The 16,495-nt window shown below is 39.3% G+C and overlaps 1 protein-coding gene across 1 annotated transcript; it reads right to left on the reverse strand.

The window, feature by feature from the left end:
• Positions 1 to 983: 983 nt before the first annotated feature.
• Positions 984 to 16,297, reverse strand: actr2b (actin related protein 2b). Its single transcript, XM_032554128.1, has 9 exons — positions 16,158 to 16,297; positions 12,992 to 13,102; positions 10,780 to 10,995; positions 10,500 to 10,572; positions 8,087 to 8,223; positions 7,829 to 7,978; positions 5,922 to 6,067; positions 5,538 to 5,670; positions 984 to 2,474 (listed from the first exon to the last, which is right to left on the reverse strand). Exons 1-9 carry the CDS (start codon positions 16,203 to 16,205, stop codon positions 2,304 to 2,306), a joined length of 1,185 nt encoding a protein of 394 aa, XP_032410019.1. The 5' UTR covers positions 16,206 to 16,297; the 3' UTR covers positions 984 to 2,303.
• Positions 16,298 to 16,495: the final 198 nt, after the last annotated feature.

Raw genomic sequence — 16,495 nt, forward strand, 5'->3', positions numbered from 1 at the left:
AATAAATCAAACGGCTACACCAGATCCAGAACACTGCTGCTCACGTTCTCACTAAAATCAGGAACATCACCCTCGTTTTAAACTGGTGGAGCTGTGGAGGCTCCACCAGTTTAAAACTCCACTACCAGCAGCGGAGGCTGGTAGTTTACAGCTCAAGTGATTTCCGGCAAGCTTCATACCGTCAAACTGGCGCATTACATGGCCAGACGTCAGCAACTGGGTAAGAGATAATATTTAAAGAAAAAAAAAAAACACTCCAGTAAGACATCGTTTCACAATAGCCGAGGGTCCAGACTCACTATAAAAAGAAAAGCGTAGAACAAGGGACTGGTTTATAACCAGGCTAAAAACGAAGTCACCAGAAAATAGCCACAGAATGCTAAAGGAGTTACAACCACCACAATTAGTAACGCCATTTTAAAATTATAACTTATTAGCCAGCTGACATTCGCTTTTGTTTTAAACTACAGGATTATATCACTTGGTATTTGTAAATGACCTTTGACCTATGCCTACTGAACGGTTTTATCAAGCCGAGTTTGACTCTATAGCAGGTCTTGTACCAAGCCAGTTTTGAACGTTTTTAGGCGATGTCGCGGTTGGCCCCCCCAGACGTGTCGGTACCAGTTCAAGGTTACGAGGGAAGTGCTGCGCGTCAGGGGATTAAAACAGAACCAGGCCGGAAGAGTCTGGGGTGAGATCTTTATTTCAGGCACGGAAAGAGTCTCTTCCTCTGATGGCGCCACTGCCTCCGCCACTGTTCCATTTCCTCTTCCTCCTTCTGGTCGCTGCACACACATCCCTGTCCTCCGTGGACGAGCCTCCGTCTCTCTCTCTCCTCCGTCTGTGAGCGAGCGTAACGAATCCCTCCAAGCAGCCCGTCTGGCATCCGATAATTTAAGAAATGGAAATTAAAATCTTTTAGGGGGAAACTTCCACACCTTCAAACAGGCACAGAAATTGTGAAGAGACCCACACAGCCATCATTATAAATCACTTTTATTTAAATCAGCGTTAGGCAGTTATGCTATGAACGACAGGAAAATAAAAACAAAAAACTGACAAAAAAGAAAGACGTTAAAACATGAGATCCAGTCAACAATAACTGCACTTGGCACTGGATAAGACGTTCATGGAAAGAGGGGAAGAAAAAAAAAAATAATAATAATAATAAAGGTACACATTTTTCATACCCGAAATAGAAGTGCCTCCAGTAACACGTCAAACCACTGGAGCCTGGAGAACTTAAATACGTTTTCTTTTTCTAGGATAGTGGGATATTTTCCAACCATTTGGATCCGAGAGACAAAATGCTGCGACACGGCGGTGACCACTCATATCCATTCGAAATTTACATCTAAAGAGAAGGTAGAAATGAACAAATACTCACTCCTTCCCACTTCTTATTAACCGTGATTCCCCTCCCACAACTAACTAACTAACTAACCCCAAACGTACCGTCACAAACTCTCCGTCAAGCTTAGAGGCTTTTACTTTTTCCGTCCCTTTATGAATCAACCATTAATTTCTTTCATAAAAAAAAAAAAAAAAAAAAAAAAATCTAAGAAAAAAAGCGCAAAAATGTGTCACTCTGTGCAATCCATTTCCAATGGCTCAATGCACAACACCAGGAGGAAAATAATGAAAAAAAAACAAACAAAAAAAACCCAGTAATGTAGAACTTAAGAATGCAGCCACAGAAGAGCAGAGCCATAACCCCTCACCCAGAAAACATACGTCATATCATTTATATATATATATAAAAAAAAAAAAACACCAAAAAAATGTGATCAGTTCGCGCTCGCCTATAACAGATGCTGAAAGCGGCCGTGGCTGTTTGTGATGGGCTGTGAATGCGACGTTATGAGTTTGAGACTTTGCATCGTTTTAATCCTCCTAAAAGGCCTGAAGCTGGTGGAATGACCCGTCTATCAGGTGAGCATCTCCACCGTGAATAAAAAAAAACAAAAACGGAAAAAAACTGTAAATATAAAACATTTCAGCTGCTTCGCGGGGTTGTGGGAGGATTCCCAGACAAGTTTGGAGCCAATCCTCGAACAGGAGAGAAGAAAGGAAAGGAGGGAGGAGGAGAGGAGAGGAGCGGGAAGAGAGAAAGGTAAACTCTTGATACTTTCAGGTGTTTGAGGAAAATTCAAGAGCAGCCAATGCTTCTAGGAAAAAGAAAAAAAAAAAAAAAGAGAGAGGGATAAATAGATATAAACTCTGCTATATGGGCGAATGGAGGAAATGTGTTTGTGAATCTGTGTTTTCAGGTGTGCGGCTGTTCTGTCCGTCCCGGTGCTTTATCTGACGGTGACTCCGAGTTTTTCCAGCACGCGGACTCCTTTCTCCTGGTACTCCTCCCGGGTCAGCCAGAAGTTGTCCTTGTCCTTCATGATGTCGGCCAGCACGGCTCCACCCAGGAACACCATGTGCTTTCGCCTGGGAGGATCCTCAATCCGGATCTTAAATTTCTGCACGACAAGGGGGAACGCAGAGGGAGTTATAATAAGTTTACAACACAACAGCGTGTTCCCCCAGCGAAGGCCTTCGTGGTTTCTCTGATCCGCGGGGCGAGGGAGATCGGGATCAGAAAAACCCAACCGGCCTCTGCCGTGGATGAAGATACGGTTTTGTTCCCGGGATCAGGATTTGTGCCACGAAATGAGTAGCTACCATGATTAAAATCAAGCTAGTTTGCGTTTCCAGACTCAACGTTTTTATAGTACGACCTTCAAGTTCCTCTCAGTTTATCTTCTCGCAATCCCGTTCCTAAACCGCGCTGTTGAAAGACAAACCCAGCAGTAAAAACACTAGTCAAGAGTTCCTACACATCTTTTTCCCTCCCATTCCTAAATTCCATATTTTTTTCACACTCAAATTTTCTGAATTATCTTCAAGTTTCTGGGAATTTACAGCAGAAAAAGAATTGCTACATAAATGGACTGATTGAGAGAGAGCTGGATAAATCGAAAGATGGATAGATGAAGAGACAGAAAACTGACATCTTTTCATATACAGTACAGACCAAAAGTTTGGACACACCTTCTAGTTCAATGGGTTTTCTTTATTTTCATGACTATTTATAAGGCAAGAAATCCCACTTATTAACCTGACAGGGCACACCTATGAAGTGAAAACCATTTCAGGTGACTACCTCTTGAAGCTCATCAAGAAAATGCAGAGTGTGTGCAAAGCAGTAATCACAGCAAAAGGTTGCTACTTTGAAGAAACTAGAATATAAGGGGTATTTTCACTTGTTTTACACTTTTTTGTTTAGTGCATATTTCCACATGTGTTATTCATAGTTTTGATGCCTTCAGTGTGAATCTACAATGTCAATAGTCATGAAAATAAAGGAAACTCATTGAATTAAAAGGTGCGTCCAAACTTTTGGTCTGTACTGTATATTAAAAAAAACCAGGTTTGGTTTGAGCAACCTTTGTATCTTGAAATTTCTCCATTTTCATATTTAAAATTTCACAAATTACCTAAACTAAAGCAGCTTTTAAAACACAAAATAGGACAAAAATAAAAAAAAAAAACACAAAAGTTATATATTACAAAAAAATGTGGCAACATCCTGAACATTTGTGCATTAACTTCACAAGAGTAGTGACATTTCATATTCAAAAAAATAAATAAATACGTTGAAGTAGCAAACCACAAAAGTATTTATTTTTTTTGGCTACGGGGAGACACATAAGCTCCTAGCATAATATTTATACAAGTTATTACCTTGTAAATTTTATTTGGTGCATGGCACGTCAGTTTCAACATTAAATCCTGCAGACTGCAGTGCTAATGACGCTTTCTGGAGTCGGTTTTTATACAATGAAAAGTGTTCATAATGTTTTCCTTCCTCCTCGTTGGTTCATTTCCTGGGAAATGTTTCAAAAGCCTAATGCGACGCCAACGAGCGGACCGAAACGATCTGAAACGCAGATGCTTTGTAGAGTTATTGCACATCAAATCTCGTTGGTGTGTAAAACGTGTCAGGAGCTTGATCCTCTGATCAGATTGAGATCATGTCAGTCAGATTATGAAAGATTAAAAGACTCCAAAACACTGGAGAAACACCCCAGTTTCCTCTCAATGGGGTGAAAAGCAAAGCTGTCGTCTTTTGGTCAGAGCAAAACTTAACGGAATCTGTAGTTTACAACTCAAAATACGGTTGTGATTTTTTTTTTTTTTTTTTTTGGGAAAACAAGATTTTTCTATATTTTCTGACAAACATCCAGATTCTTTCTGTATCTCCTATAATATGACGGAAATTGCAGTACAAAGATCAGTGAGGCTATTTCAATCTTTATTCTTCACAAATTGTTAATGTAACATTTTTATCTTGACTTTGTTAAGTTTGTGTTCCAGTTTTCTAATTACCGTTTCATACGTGCAAGGCTGAAAATTTTCTATTTAAAAAAAAAAGAGTTTTTTTGAAAATTATTTTTCTTTAACTTTATTTTTTTTATTTCCTGACACTGGCTCAAAACGTAAATTACTTTAATATTTATTTTAAGACAAATATTACAAAATTCGCTATTGCTTGAGCTCCTATTTTATTCTTATTTAACAGTCAAATATCTTAATTGGTTTTTGGTGTGTTTGTAATTTTTGTTTGTCTCCTTTGTAAATGAGATTTTGGATCTCAATAAGAAGCTGTATAAAAAGTAAAAAAATTAAAGATAAAAGCTGTCATTTATTTTTATTGTTCTGATAGTTAAATAAGGAATACTTTTTTCTTAAAAACACAATTTCTAACTTTCTCCAGAAAATCTCCGATAAAACAAAAAGTATATATTTTAATAGTGTATGGCATACAAGCGGTACCACTAATACAAATCTTACCACTAAGTGAATAAATAAATAAGAATACAGGACACCGATTATCCAAGGTTACTTTCACCTCATTTCAAGATCATTTAATGACCCAACTAAACTTTCTGTTTTCTGATTTGTCAAAACTCAAGGCAGATGTTTTTGGGGTTTTTTTACTGTGACAATATGGTTTTCTTCATTTCATTGCTCATATTAAAGGATATAAATCAAACAGCTGCCATTTGCAGCTGAAGTTCAATGTAAAATATAGGACTGGATTAGGACAGTAAAGTGAAACTCAGGAATCACAAAGATGATTCCTACGGGTACAAAGATGAAAGTCTTTTTCACTTTTGGCACCACCTTGTGGTTGGTTATGCACACTGCTTCAAAAATACAAAATCTTATTCTGTTTTGCAAACTTCAGGGAGATAAAATAGTCTGAGTTTTTTTAAGTGGTTAAAAGAAACACCTAAACATTTTCCCACTTGTTTTAAGCTAGAGTAACACTAATCTGATCTCTGGATGTTTAAATTCAGAGAATAAAAGCTGAACCTAAAAGTTACATTTCCTTTAAAAAATTAAGTGTTTGCAACTCAACTGATTGTCATATAAAATCATTGCAGTGGGTTCTCTTTCTGCCACGCTGTTAGCCACATCCGGACAGTTTTAGGTCACACAGTCAGTTTAGGGGAAAGATGCGAGGGTTGGTCTCTCACCGAAAGTTTGTCCACGTCTCCCTTGAGCACGCGCTCCAAGTACAGCTGCTTCAGTTCCCTCTCCAGTCGGGACGGCAGCCCTGGGTACATGGTGGATCCTCCTGACAACACGATGTGTTTGTAGAACTCGGGCCTGACCAGAGGGAAGATGGAGGACAGTGAATGAGACTTGAGAACCCATCGTCCTCGGGCGCATTTAGCCTTCAAGTCTTAAAACATTCAAGATTCACTTCAGACACAAATTGATATCCTCTCAGTAACCACATCATTGGTTTAAAAAAAGGAAGATACTGACTTCACCTGACAGGTTTTTTTTAAATATATATTTCAAATATAGATCAAGAGATCTAGGTTACTATGGCGTATTGGACTCTTGGGTCTCACCTGGTGTCTATGTCAGCGGCCTGGATGGTGTTGAAGAGGAGTTCGGCTACTCCGACGCCCTCCACGTTGATGAGGTGGGGCTGGAACAGAGCCTCGGGGGCCTCAAAGCGCTCTCCTCCCACCTTGATCACACGGCCATCTGGCAGCTGGAAACGTGTGGGAGGGAATGAGATGAAAAGAGGAGAGTTTGGTAGAGCGCCTTGGGGTGCTATTCCAGGTTAAGAAAGGTACAATACTACCAAAATGGTTCTGAACAAAGTAGAACCTTCCCCACACAACTTGTAAATACCGTTTCCCCTAATATGGACATCAACATTCTCTAATGAGTGCAGATAATGAGCAGCCACAGAAACTGTGGACTCCAAGCCATGTTGAGCCAACGTGTTCAAGTGTTAGAAAAAAAAAAAAAAAGGCTTCATTGAGTAGAGAGCAGTGGGAGGAAGTGGAGCCCAGCCGCTGCCACAAAGTGGCTGCACAGGAAATGATGTCACGCACAGTTCAGCAGCCCTTCGGCCACAGTCACATTGCCCTCCTTGTTTCGGTGCGCCTTGCACGCCGACTCGCCTACACCAACCATAACACACACACACACGGTCACAGTGAGCGCCGAGACACAACATGTGCTCAAAAAGGCGTGCAGGAACACAGACGTTTAGATTCTGCGGTTCCCCTTCCAGAGGGGGAAAAAGAACCTCGGAAAGAAAAGCAAGGCTGATGGCGGAGAGCTGCACGCCCAGATGTTTGAGACCCAGAGAAAATAGCACTACCCGGCCATTAGGCAGCCAACTACAGCCATGTGGCAGTGCTGATATTTTAATAACCCACCAGTTTTGGTACTTCATAAGGAACCCTTTGAGAAGATTTCTTTGATTATGATGCGCTATGTGGCAACGTGAAGCTTCAGCTCGTGTGTAGGGTACGCAAAGAAATAATTTTAGATTAAATAAAGTAAACTCGACGTTGATGTTCCCCTCCCCAAGGGGTGGCAGAGATACCTCAGGCCTGGAGAATGCAGATGTTCCAGTTTGTCCTTTTTGTTTTACAAGTGACTGAAAATCTGTGTGCAAGTTCTATTCTAGACACCTGGAGGTGGACGACCCATCTGTCTTAAAAATGCAGATCCACACAGACAGTTAGATGTTGTCTACTATTAAAGTGAAAAGTTTTTCTACAGTTTACTCTTTCTTTTTTTAAAACCATTTTAGATATCAAATGAAATCCAATTTTATGTTTTATGTACGGTAGATTTTTGTGTGTGTTCTCATATCTTTGTTGTTCCCTTTTTTTATGACCCCAGTTCCACATTTTCAGACATTTTATTTTAGCCATCCAATGATTACTATTATTTCATTAACTTATGATGGTGTGACTGCAGACTATGTTTGTTCTTTAGTTTTAACTTCTCTGATTTAATCTGAGTATAAGAAAAGTTCCCTATAGGGAAAATCTTATTCATAGAGAGACACTGAATATAGAAAACTGAGTTGGGCAATAACTTTCACACAAGCAAAACAACAACAAAAAAAACTTTCAAACCAAATCTATTCAGTGGAGCTGAAATTCCAGCAGAATTAAATAACGTAGAATTGTGAGCAGGCAGTACAAGCACAAATATTTTAAAGCAATTTGCTTAAGAACGTTTGTAGCGGTTGAATATGAGGAATGCAACTCTTGTATTGAATAAAGAAAATAAGTGGTGCAATTTCTCAACACAGCACTTCCTTTTCTCCATATATAGAAGTGAACCAGCTGAACCAGAAGTTAGCCCTTTATAACCAATGCAGGCCATTGGTTACGCAATAAGGTCTGTGAAACACACCTTCAACTCCATTTCAGGAGCTTATCAAGTGACATCACAAAGGAAGTTATACCAATTGTACAAAAATCATAAATAAGTGTAGATGTACCGTATAAGACTCCACCAAAACAGTGGTCTCCAGAGCCAGCTTCTGCTCCTGCTCGATGTTGTAGCCCACGTAGCACAGCTTCTCCTTCATCATGCGAACCGTCTCAAAGTCTGCGGAATGGTTGAAGGCGTAGCCTCTCAGCAACAGCAGCTAAATCCAGAGAAAGAAACAGGAAAAGAAAATAGGGAGATGGAAGCTGGATTAGATCAAATCAGGGCAGTTGAGCCATTTTTTTCGTCTTCCTTAGAGACCGTATACCTTTATGAGGTAGCGGGTGATGTCCCTGCCTGCGATGTCCAGACGTCGTGTCAGGTGGGGCAGACTGAAACCCTCGTACACTGGACAGATGTGTGTCACACCATCGCCCGAGTCCACCACCACACCAGTCAGAAGGCCTGACACAAGCAAGCAGGGCAGGTTATTATTTATTCCCCGAGTAAATGTTGATCAGACAAGGGCATTATGACGAAGAGGAACAGACTTCCTGAGTGGAGGAACAAAAAACACTAAATCATAGCAGCATCTTATTTATCGGGATTCATGCAAATGAACTAAATCTCCAAAAGCATTTTGGAGATTTAGGAAAGGTTGAAATCTTACAGCAAAAACATTACATACAAGTTAAATTGCTCTACAACCTTCTCATATATGAATTGTGCATACATGTGACGTGTTACAAGCCAAGAGCTGCACCAATCAACTGGTTGGAGACAAAAATAGGACAAAAAGGGCTTATGTGGGCAGTAGCCCAGGGCGGCAAATTTCTGGGAGACCCAATGATTTATTTATTTTTTCCTCACATATGTGTGTTTTTCAAATGTACTTTATAATAAAACTCATAAGCAGGTGAGTTTTACTATTATTTTGGAGATTTTTTTATGAATATCAACAATATTGAAGTATTTGAAAGTTATGAAGTTATTGTAGATTTTTTGGAAACAATATGGAACTATTTGGACAGGGGACATATTAAACCTACAATGTATCAATTCATACCTACTGATATATAGGACTATGTATTAATGTACTACAATTTAGTAGAATTTTTCTGTAGTGGGCAGGGCACCAAAACTGGCTCCAGCCCATCCTTGTAAATTCATATTTATGTACTTGGATTAACTATTGAACTTGGTTCAATTCAGATGCGGGATGGAGACGTATACTCTGATGATAAAATTAGAATAATCTTGACATTCTTCCAACACTTTTATATATATTGACCAGGAAAAGCCTGATCAACTCTAAAAGCTAATCTGGTTTATATATGCTCCTCTGGAAAAATATAAGATTTATAACTAGACCAACAATTACACTGGTTGAAAAGCAACGATTAAAATGTACACATCTAGTCCTGAGGCAAACCTGGAAAATCTGATGAGTGGAAGATAATTATTTATTATAAACAGCTCAACCGTTGCCAGTTGACTCAAAAATTAAAAAGTTGAAGGAGGACCACGTACTGGAATGAGTGTGGGAAAATATCTCTTTCACTGTATGAAACTCCACCCATTAGAGTGCAGGAGACCTCATCAAACTCTAAAACTGTTCATCACACTTGTTAGTGTAATGATAATAGGTGATGCTTTTATAGCCAACACTGGTCATGTATGCCTTAAATGAAAGGAGAGGACATAGGGGAAGTCTAAAACGGGAATAAATCAAATCAACTATAGGCTTTTTTAACAGTTTGTCATTTAAAAGACTCATTGTTTAAGATCCAATTTTTAAGCAAGAATTAAGATTTTTGTTAAATAGACTAAATCTTCTTAAAGTTGTCTTATAACCGCAATTAGCACAGCTGGGTTTACTAAAACTAAAGTCTCCAATAAAATATGAATTCTTATCTTAACTCTGTTTCTAAAAGTCAGCCTTTAGGACAACTCAGCCATTACAGGCTGAGATTAGAAAGATAAAACAGGCTTGCTTCTCTACTTTAGTCAGTTTTCTAGTCATTTGCTGAACGTGTCATTCTCTCTCAGCCTGCATGAACTACAAACATGTCTGACGTGGCGTAGAAAACAGTTTCCCCCTAAAAGAGCCCTCAAATTTCAGCTACCTGTCAACTTCTGGGTGTATCTCTAAAAAAACATTATTTATTTAGTTCAGCAGAAATATGGGAGTGAAATATTGTTGAACAAGGAAGAAAAGGCATCATGTAATCGTTTGATTAAACCAGGGGACTCCAACCTGAGGCTCCGGAGCCTTCTACAACAGCTCTTAATAACTTTGGACAAAACAAATAGCAGGGCGTTTCTTATTGAATAATTGCAATGAATTTCTAGAACAAAGTGACTCAAAAAATAATATTGGTACCTGTAAACATGGATTTCTTATCATTAGGGTTTAAAAAAATAAACACATTTCCACAAATATTGATTTCGAATAAGGAAATGTTTCCATCATCTATTAGCAACATGTAGATGTGTTTTTATTATTTCAAAACCTAAAGACAGAATTGAAATAGTGATTCTTTAATAAAAACGACAAACTACCTCGAGTAAATATTGACCAAAAGTTATGAGAGTTGTCTTTTTTTAAAAAAGATCATGTAACAACTGTGGCTCTAAACCAGTTTTATTCAGCTGGACCGATAGTAAAAAATGGCTCTTTGGGTTGTAAAAGTTACAGATTGATGGTATAAACCTTCCAACCGTGGGATGAAAACTCTTACCCTGGGCATACAGAGTCAGGACAGCCTGGATAGCGATGTAGACTCCAGCAAACTGGTAGGTCTCAAACATCACCTGTGTGGAGGATGAACAAATGTATCTGTTTGATAAGAAAAAGCTAGCAGCACATGCAAACATTAGCTTTTAAAACATGATTTACAAGATTTATATCGGCGTCACTTCTGCAAAGCTTTTAATACATTGCGTCCTCCGTGACAGCTTGTTTAACTCAATCAATCGGGCAAAGTAAGCCGCTCCAAAACAAGACACGCGTCGCTGTACCTCGATGATTTTCTCCCGGTTTTTGGTGGGGTTCATGGGGGGTTCGGTCAGCAGGATCTTGCAGTTGCGAGACTCGATGTTGAGCTTCTCCGGGCCGAAGGTGTAGTCCCAAAGGTGCTTCATGTCATCCCAGTTCCGGACGATGCCATTCTCCATGGGGTAGTTCACCTCCAGCATGGAGCGCAGCTCGCTGGCCTCGTCTCCCACCATCAAGTCCTGGAGGAAGAGGTCAGCAGAGACGAATACTGTTGGAATTCAGCTCATGAAGCTCCTTATTTGGATCGCCTGGTGTCACTCAGGCAAGTTGAAAACCAATGCAGTAATAGGGCTGAAACGATTAATCAAACTGAGCGCGATTAAGTGTATTAATTGCAATTAATAGATTATTGAAATAATCGCCAACTAATTTAGTAATCAATTAATCGCTCAGCGGAGTATACGGACTCTAAAAATGACTCAACATTTGCTAAAAAAAAACACCACAGTCAGAGAGACTATTAAGCCGAAAACTGTACAAAAAGGTAAGCATTTTTGCATTTAAGATGACGCCTTCATTGTAAATATGTTCTACCCAGAACTGATCAAGTGGCATTTTTAGCTTCACCTGGTTCAAATTCTAGAGAGAAAACATATTAAGCACATTTATCCAAAAGCACAAACAGATTAGTTGACGGTAATTTTTTTTTTTTTAACTGCAGATGCATCCTTTGCTAGAAATGATCAAGCTGTTCACTAAAGGAATGCTTTGCTATTGCATTTTAGGAAATAAAATGTGAATTTTCTTATTTTAAAAAAAGGAATTAAATTGTTGATTTGTACCCGTTTAATGCACTTCTAATAGGGTTTTAAAAAAGCTTAAGTGACTAAGTGAAAATTCTGAAAATTTGATTATCAATAGAATAATCGATTACTAAAATAAATCTCTGTTGCAGCCCTATACAGTAACTTTATTACATTCGGCTCCTCCTTGTTGACTAAAGCTTATACATCTTGCGCCATCTGTCTACTGGCAAGCATATGTATTCCTGTAGCCTTTCAGCTTGGGACTCTGTTACCCAGCATGCACTACAAGGCATAATTTTTCATGCATTTACACCTGGAACCACTTCCCCTCGGCAATAGCAAACCACCCCTCGACCCCCACATCCAACCATCCACATGCAAAGTCATTTGGCAATGTACACAGCTGCCGGGTTAGAACGCGGCGTTAGCCACACAGTCAAGCATCTCACGTTCCGCTTGGAGACATCAAAAGCCGACTGAAAGCAGCCATTTTATGGGTTCATCCTGTGTGCTTTGGCATCAGCAAAGTACCAGTCGCAGGCATCGCCTCGATGTGGTCTTAAAAGAAAACCAGATGTCCTCTCATCTCAGACTCCCAGCTGTCTGCCATGTGTCCTCGAGTGAGGACACTTCTGCTCCTGACTGGACGTCGCGTTAAAATGCCTACAGTTCCAACAAACACATAGCCGGCGAGAACCGAGGGCTTAAGCTGACATTTCAATTTCTCTCCCGCTTAAAGCGGCAGCAGGGTTGAGGTGGGCGTTTTGGCTGTCAGGGCGCACGACAAAATCAGAGGCTCTAAAAATGGAAACGGTCCAAAATCTCTTTTAGCGCTCCATCGATAACAGCTGGCCTCTGATTCATCGCAAGCATATCTGCCAACGCGCTAAGCCTGCAGAAGGGAGTACATTAACAAAGTGATGGATGTCTTCCTTATTCCCTGCCACTAACTTGGCCCAAACACACACACAAAAGAAAAAAAATCAGCAAACAAATTAGGTGTTACTTTTTTTTTTTTTTTTTAAAGAAAAGAAACCAGGTTCCTCATTTTCAGTTTGAGCATGACATTTAAAAACCATCGGCAGCAGGCAAGAACAGGACTCCCACAACAACCTGAACTTACCATCTTCTGGGAATTCTACTTCACCGAGGGAGAACGAACGTGGAGAAAAAGCAAAACAGGTAGAAAAAAAAACACAAAAGACGAATGAAGGAAAACAAACAGGAAGAAAAGTCGAGACATGTGCCAATACGAACCCTCTGCTGTCTTCAAACTGATTACCTCTGAACTTACAACACCTGGTATCTAAAACTGATTTACAGGTGGGGGTTTTCACACAAACTGTGTTCTTTTACTTAGAATTTTAAGGGATATATTAAGGAAGAAGGAAAAAAAAAAAAGATTTTGATCAGATAAACCACTTCGTACCTTGATCTCAATGTTTCCCACTTTGGCTGTGGAGCGGATGATGGGCCTCCCAACAAGCGCAGGGAAGATGTGCTCTGGGAAGTTGGAGCCTGCATAGCCGCACTTGACAAACTGCAAGAGGCAGAAAGTGACCAGAGGAAAGAGGAAGTGATCAGCAGACACAGTCAAGCGCTTCAGACATATACAACCCACAAGTTAGCTCTAGAAATCTTGCGCATCAAGCCAAAACCTTTAAAATGTTTTAATTTCTTGCATTAAGAGAAATTTGTGGACTGCACCTCCAAGGCTAGAAGGTTTTGAAATTGTGATTTTCATGCAAATTAAAGTTAATTGAATGGGAAGGGGCTGACGTTTCAAAGAACTAAAAGCTGCCTACACTTTTCAAACGACGGTATAATTATTGGTTTGGGGAGATGTTTTTTTTAATCATTAAAAACAAAGTCATCACAATATAAATATGTGGATTATCACAATTCACAAAGGACCTTTTTGGTATAATATTTGGTATTCCACAAAATTTTAGGTTCCAACCACTCAAATCATGTGAGCTATCACTATACTTAGTAAGTTGGATAAGCTTTCAATGTACTTTATAGCCCCACTTTGTGATCTTCATGACCAAGATGCTAAAGATCAAGTTCCTAGTTGGTCATTGTTTCAATCAAAAATAAGAAACATAATTTATATCACAATATTCATGATAAATACTGCAATTTCATATTTTCCTAACATTAAGCAGCTTTAGTAAAGGCATGTGAAAAATGTGGCATTTATTTTTATATGAACTCTTCATACGATGAAACTCATATGCCAAACAAGACCCAGTGACACAAAATAAAATTGTTGAAACCATCCTGCCCTTTAAAATTAAATTTGCAACTTTGCCCCATCAGTACAATGACCAAATATTCCAAACAATTTAGTAACAACTATCTTCATGGTCTCTTGTTGCAACATTTAGCTTCTGTGCACAAAGCACTCGTTTCAATTGTGTAATAGAGTAAATAACGTACAAAAAAGAAAGAACTGTTCACGCTTTAATCTTCTCAAATAAGAACACAATATTTAAGTAGAGTAATTAGTTCAACCCTCCTTTACCAGCTTCAGGGAAAAGCTAAGATTTTAAAATAAGGTCTTTTCTTGTGTTGATTTACAACTCTCTGCATCGGCAGCTTTAAAAAAAAACAACAAAAAAACCAATTCAGTCATCTCACACTGAACTCAGATCTGACACATTCTGTGTCTCTGAATATGAGCCTGTGACATAAGCGCCTGTGGTTTAGTCTCTTCTCGCTTCCTCTCGACTTCTCTATTCAACTCTGACACATGGCTGGTTTTTTCTTCCTCTCTCCCTCTTTGCTGGCTTCACACAGAGCTATTGAAAAGTTCACATCCGAAAAAAGCCTTATTAGTCAGTAACGCGCTGAGCCAACATCCTCCTCGACTGCTGACGGTGTTTAGATAAGGAAGTCCCTGCAACTCCAGATGAGGCAGAGGTACCTGTGTGTGCAGTGAGCACGCTCCTGAGTTTCGGCAAAGCCGAGTGCGTTGTGCATGTGAAGAGGTAGAAACTACACCAAAATCAGCTCAGCTGTGGTGACACAAAAAGTAAAACTTTTATATAAATTTGATACATTGCAATATGCTTGAAAGATTTTGTAATATGATACTTTTATTCAAGCATTTGTGTCATTTTCCAAGATGGGATGGAGAATGTAGATTTAGTTTTTGAACCAGTTAAACTTTTTTTCTTTTTTTTGGCAAATGCCACTTTCTGATCTTCTACCTTATCTTTTTTTCCTCCCTTTAAATTAAAAGTAAAGTTGGAAAATTTGTTGCAGGTTTTATGATTTTTTTTAAAAATTGCTTTGAACGCAACGAAAATGAAGGAACTACTACTGGGTATCAAAGCATTCATAGTCAGACTACTTGATTTTTAAAGATTTTATTTGACCTGTAAATTACCGATCAGAGTATTGTTGAAATATTGGCTGATTTTGACCTCTGGCCTTCTGACTGGTGCATCTTCAATTCATCAGTGGTTTACAAATGCACAATCATTACTATCATGTAATTAAGCAACCAAAGATGTCAGCTGGACATAATAAAAAGAATGTCTTTATCAATTAGTTGGGATGATCACCATACTTTGTTGATAAATGGTAGATATAATTGTGATTGTGTCTGTGTGTACAGCAATAAATTTAAATGCATCAAAAACAAAACTGATCAAGGTCTAAGGGTAATAAATGGATTGTCACAATTTTCTGCCTTTAAAACAACGAAGATTTTAATGTGTGTAAATATAAAGCAATTAGGAGGAAATGGCAAAAATGCGCCTTAAGATTGACATATTTATTGGCTAATGAAAACCCAACATTGGTCGACCGCTGTGACAATTTTATGGTTTTAATGTTTGGAGGTAGTTTTCCACAAAAGCGAAGGCTCGTATGCTAGCATTTCCTGTATCCTGCGACTTCCTAAAATGCTTGTCAACAGCAATGGACCTAACAATGTTTTTAAAAAGTGTGAAACGCGGTTAATACATGACTGCATTTGTGTGTTTTTCACCCAGTCTAGCCGCCGCCAGGTAATATTTTTTTGGGGCGAAGTCGCTGCAAAGACCATACAGGAGGTTCCTCTATTCACCTGACACGGCCTAGATAGCCTTCCACCTAGCTGTTGATGGCAATTTATACAAAAAAAGTCATTCGTTTAAATTTTTAAGCAAACCAAATGAATAGCAAAAATGATGAAACTGCAAATCACGAGCTTTTGTCGAGTAAATCTCTATAAATCCCCGACGCTGCTAGCAGACAACCAGCTGTTTAACCTGACAGGCTACTTAGCTAGCAGCTTTAGCTCAGCTACCGTTCGTTACGATGAACAGTTCCCGTTTGTCGCGATTTTAAACAGCACGAGAGCTTCAGCCACAGCGACGACTTCAGCTCTAAACTTGACAACTGTAGAAACTCAGAGAGGTGTTTCCGAGGCGATTTCGGATGAATGAAAATTTGCTGAAAACGAAGCTACACGCCCAGTTCAGGCTAGCTAGCTTCAGACGCTGACAGCCCCACTTCCTGTTTCAGCAAATTGTTCGACATTTCGGCTCCGTCTAAAGCGAGGTGCAGCTCGGTGAAGCTGCACCTCGAAAACACAAACCTACCCCGGTTCCATTGTCACAGACCACTACTTTCCTTCCCTGGCTGTCCATTGTGTAAAAGCCCAGTTGCCGCTGAACCCTCCTCAACTTTCTTCGGCAAGCCGGAAGGAAGACACAGCAGCCCGGCCAAGAAGAGGAAGGGAAGGGTGCTCATCCGGTATGTGACGGAGGCGCTAAAATCAATGGTTACTCCCTCTGAGATTGTTAGATTTTCGACATAAAATGCTTTCATAACCTTATTACATCACCGCGTAGAAGTCTTTTAAGTTTTTATTTTAATGTCAAAGTATTATTTTTCGTTATTTGAGTTCGAGACATATTTTATGCTTGAGCTTGTCCTA

This window comes from Xiphophorus hellerii, chromosome 22, assembly GCF_003331165.1.
Source record: "Xiphophorus hellerii strain 12219 chromosome 22, Xiphophorus_hellerii-4.1, whole genome shotgun sequence".
NCBI lineage: Eukaryota > Metazoa > Chordata > Actinopteri > Cyprinodontiformes > Poeciliidae > Xiphophorus > Xiphophorus hellerii.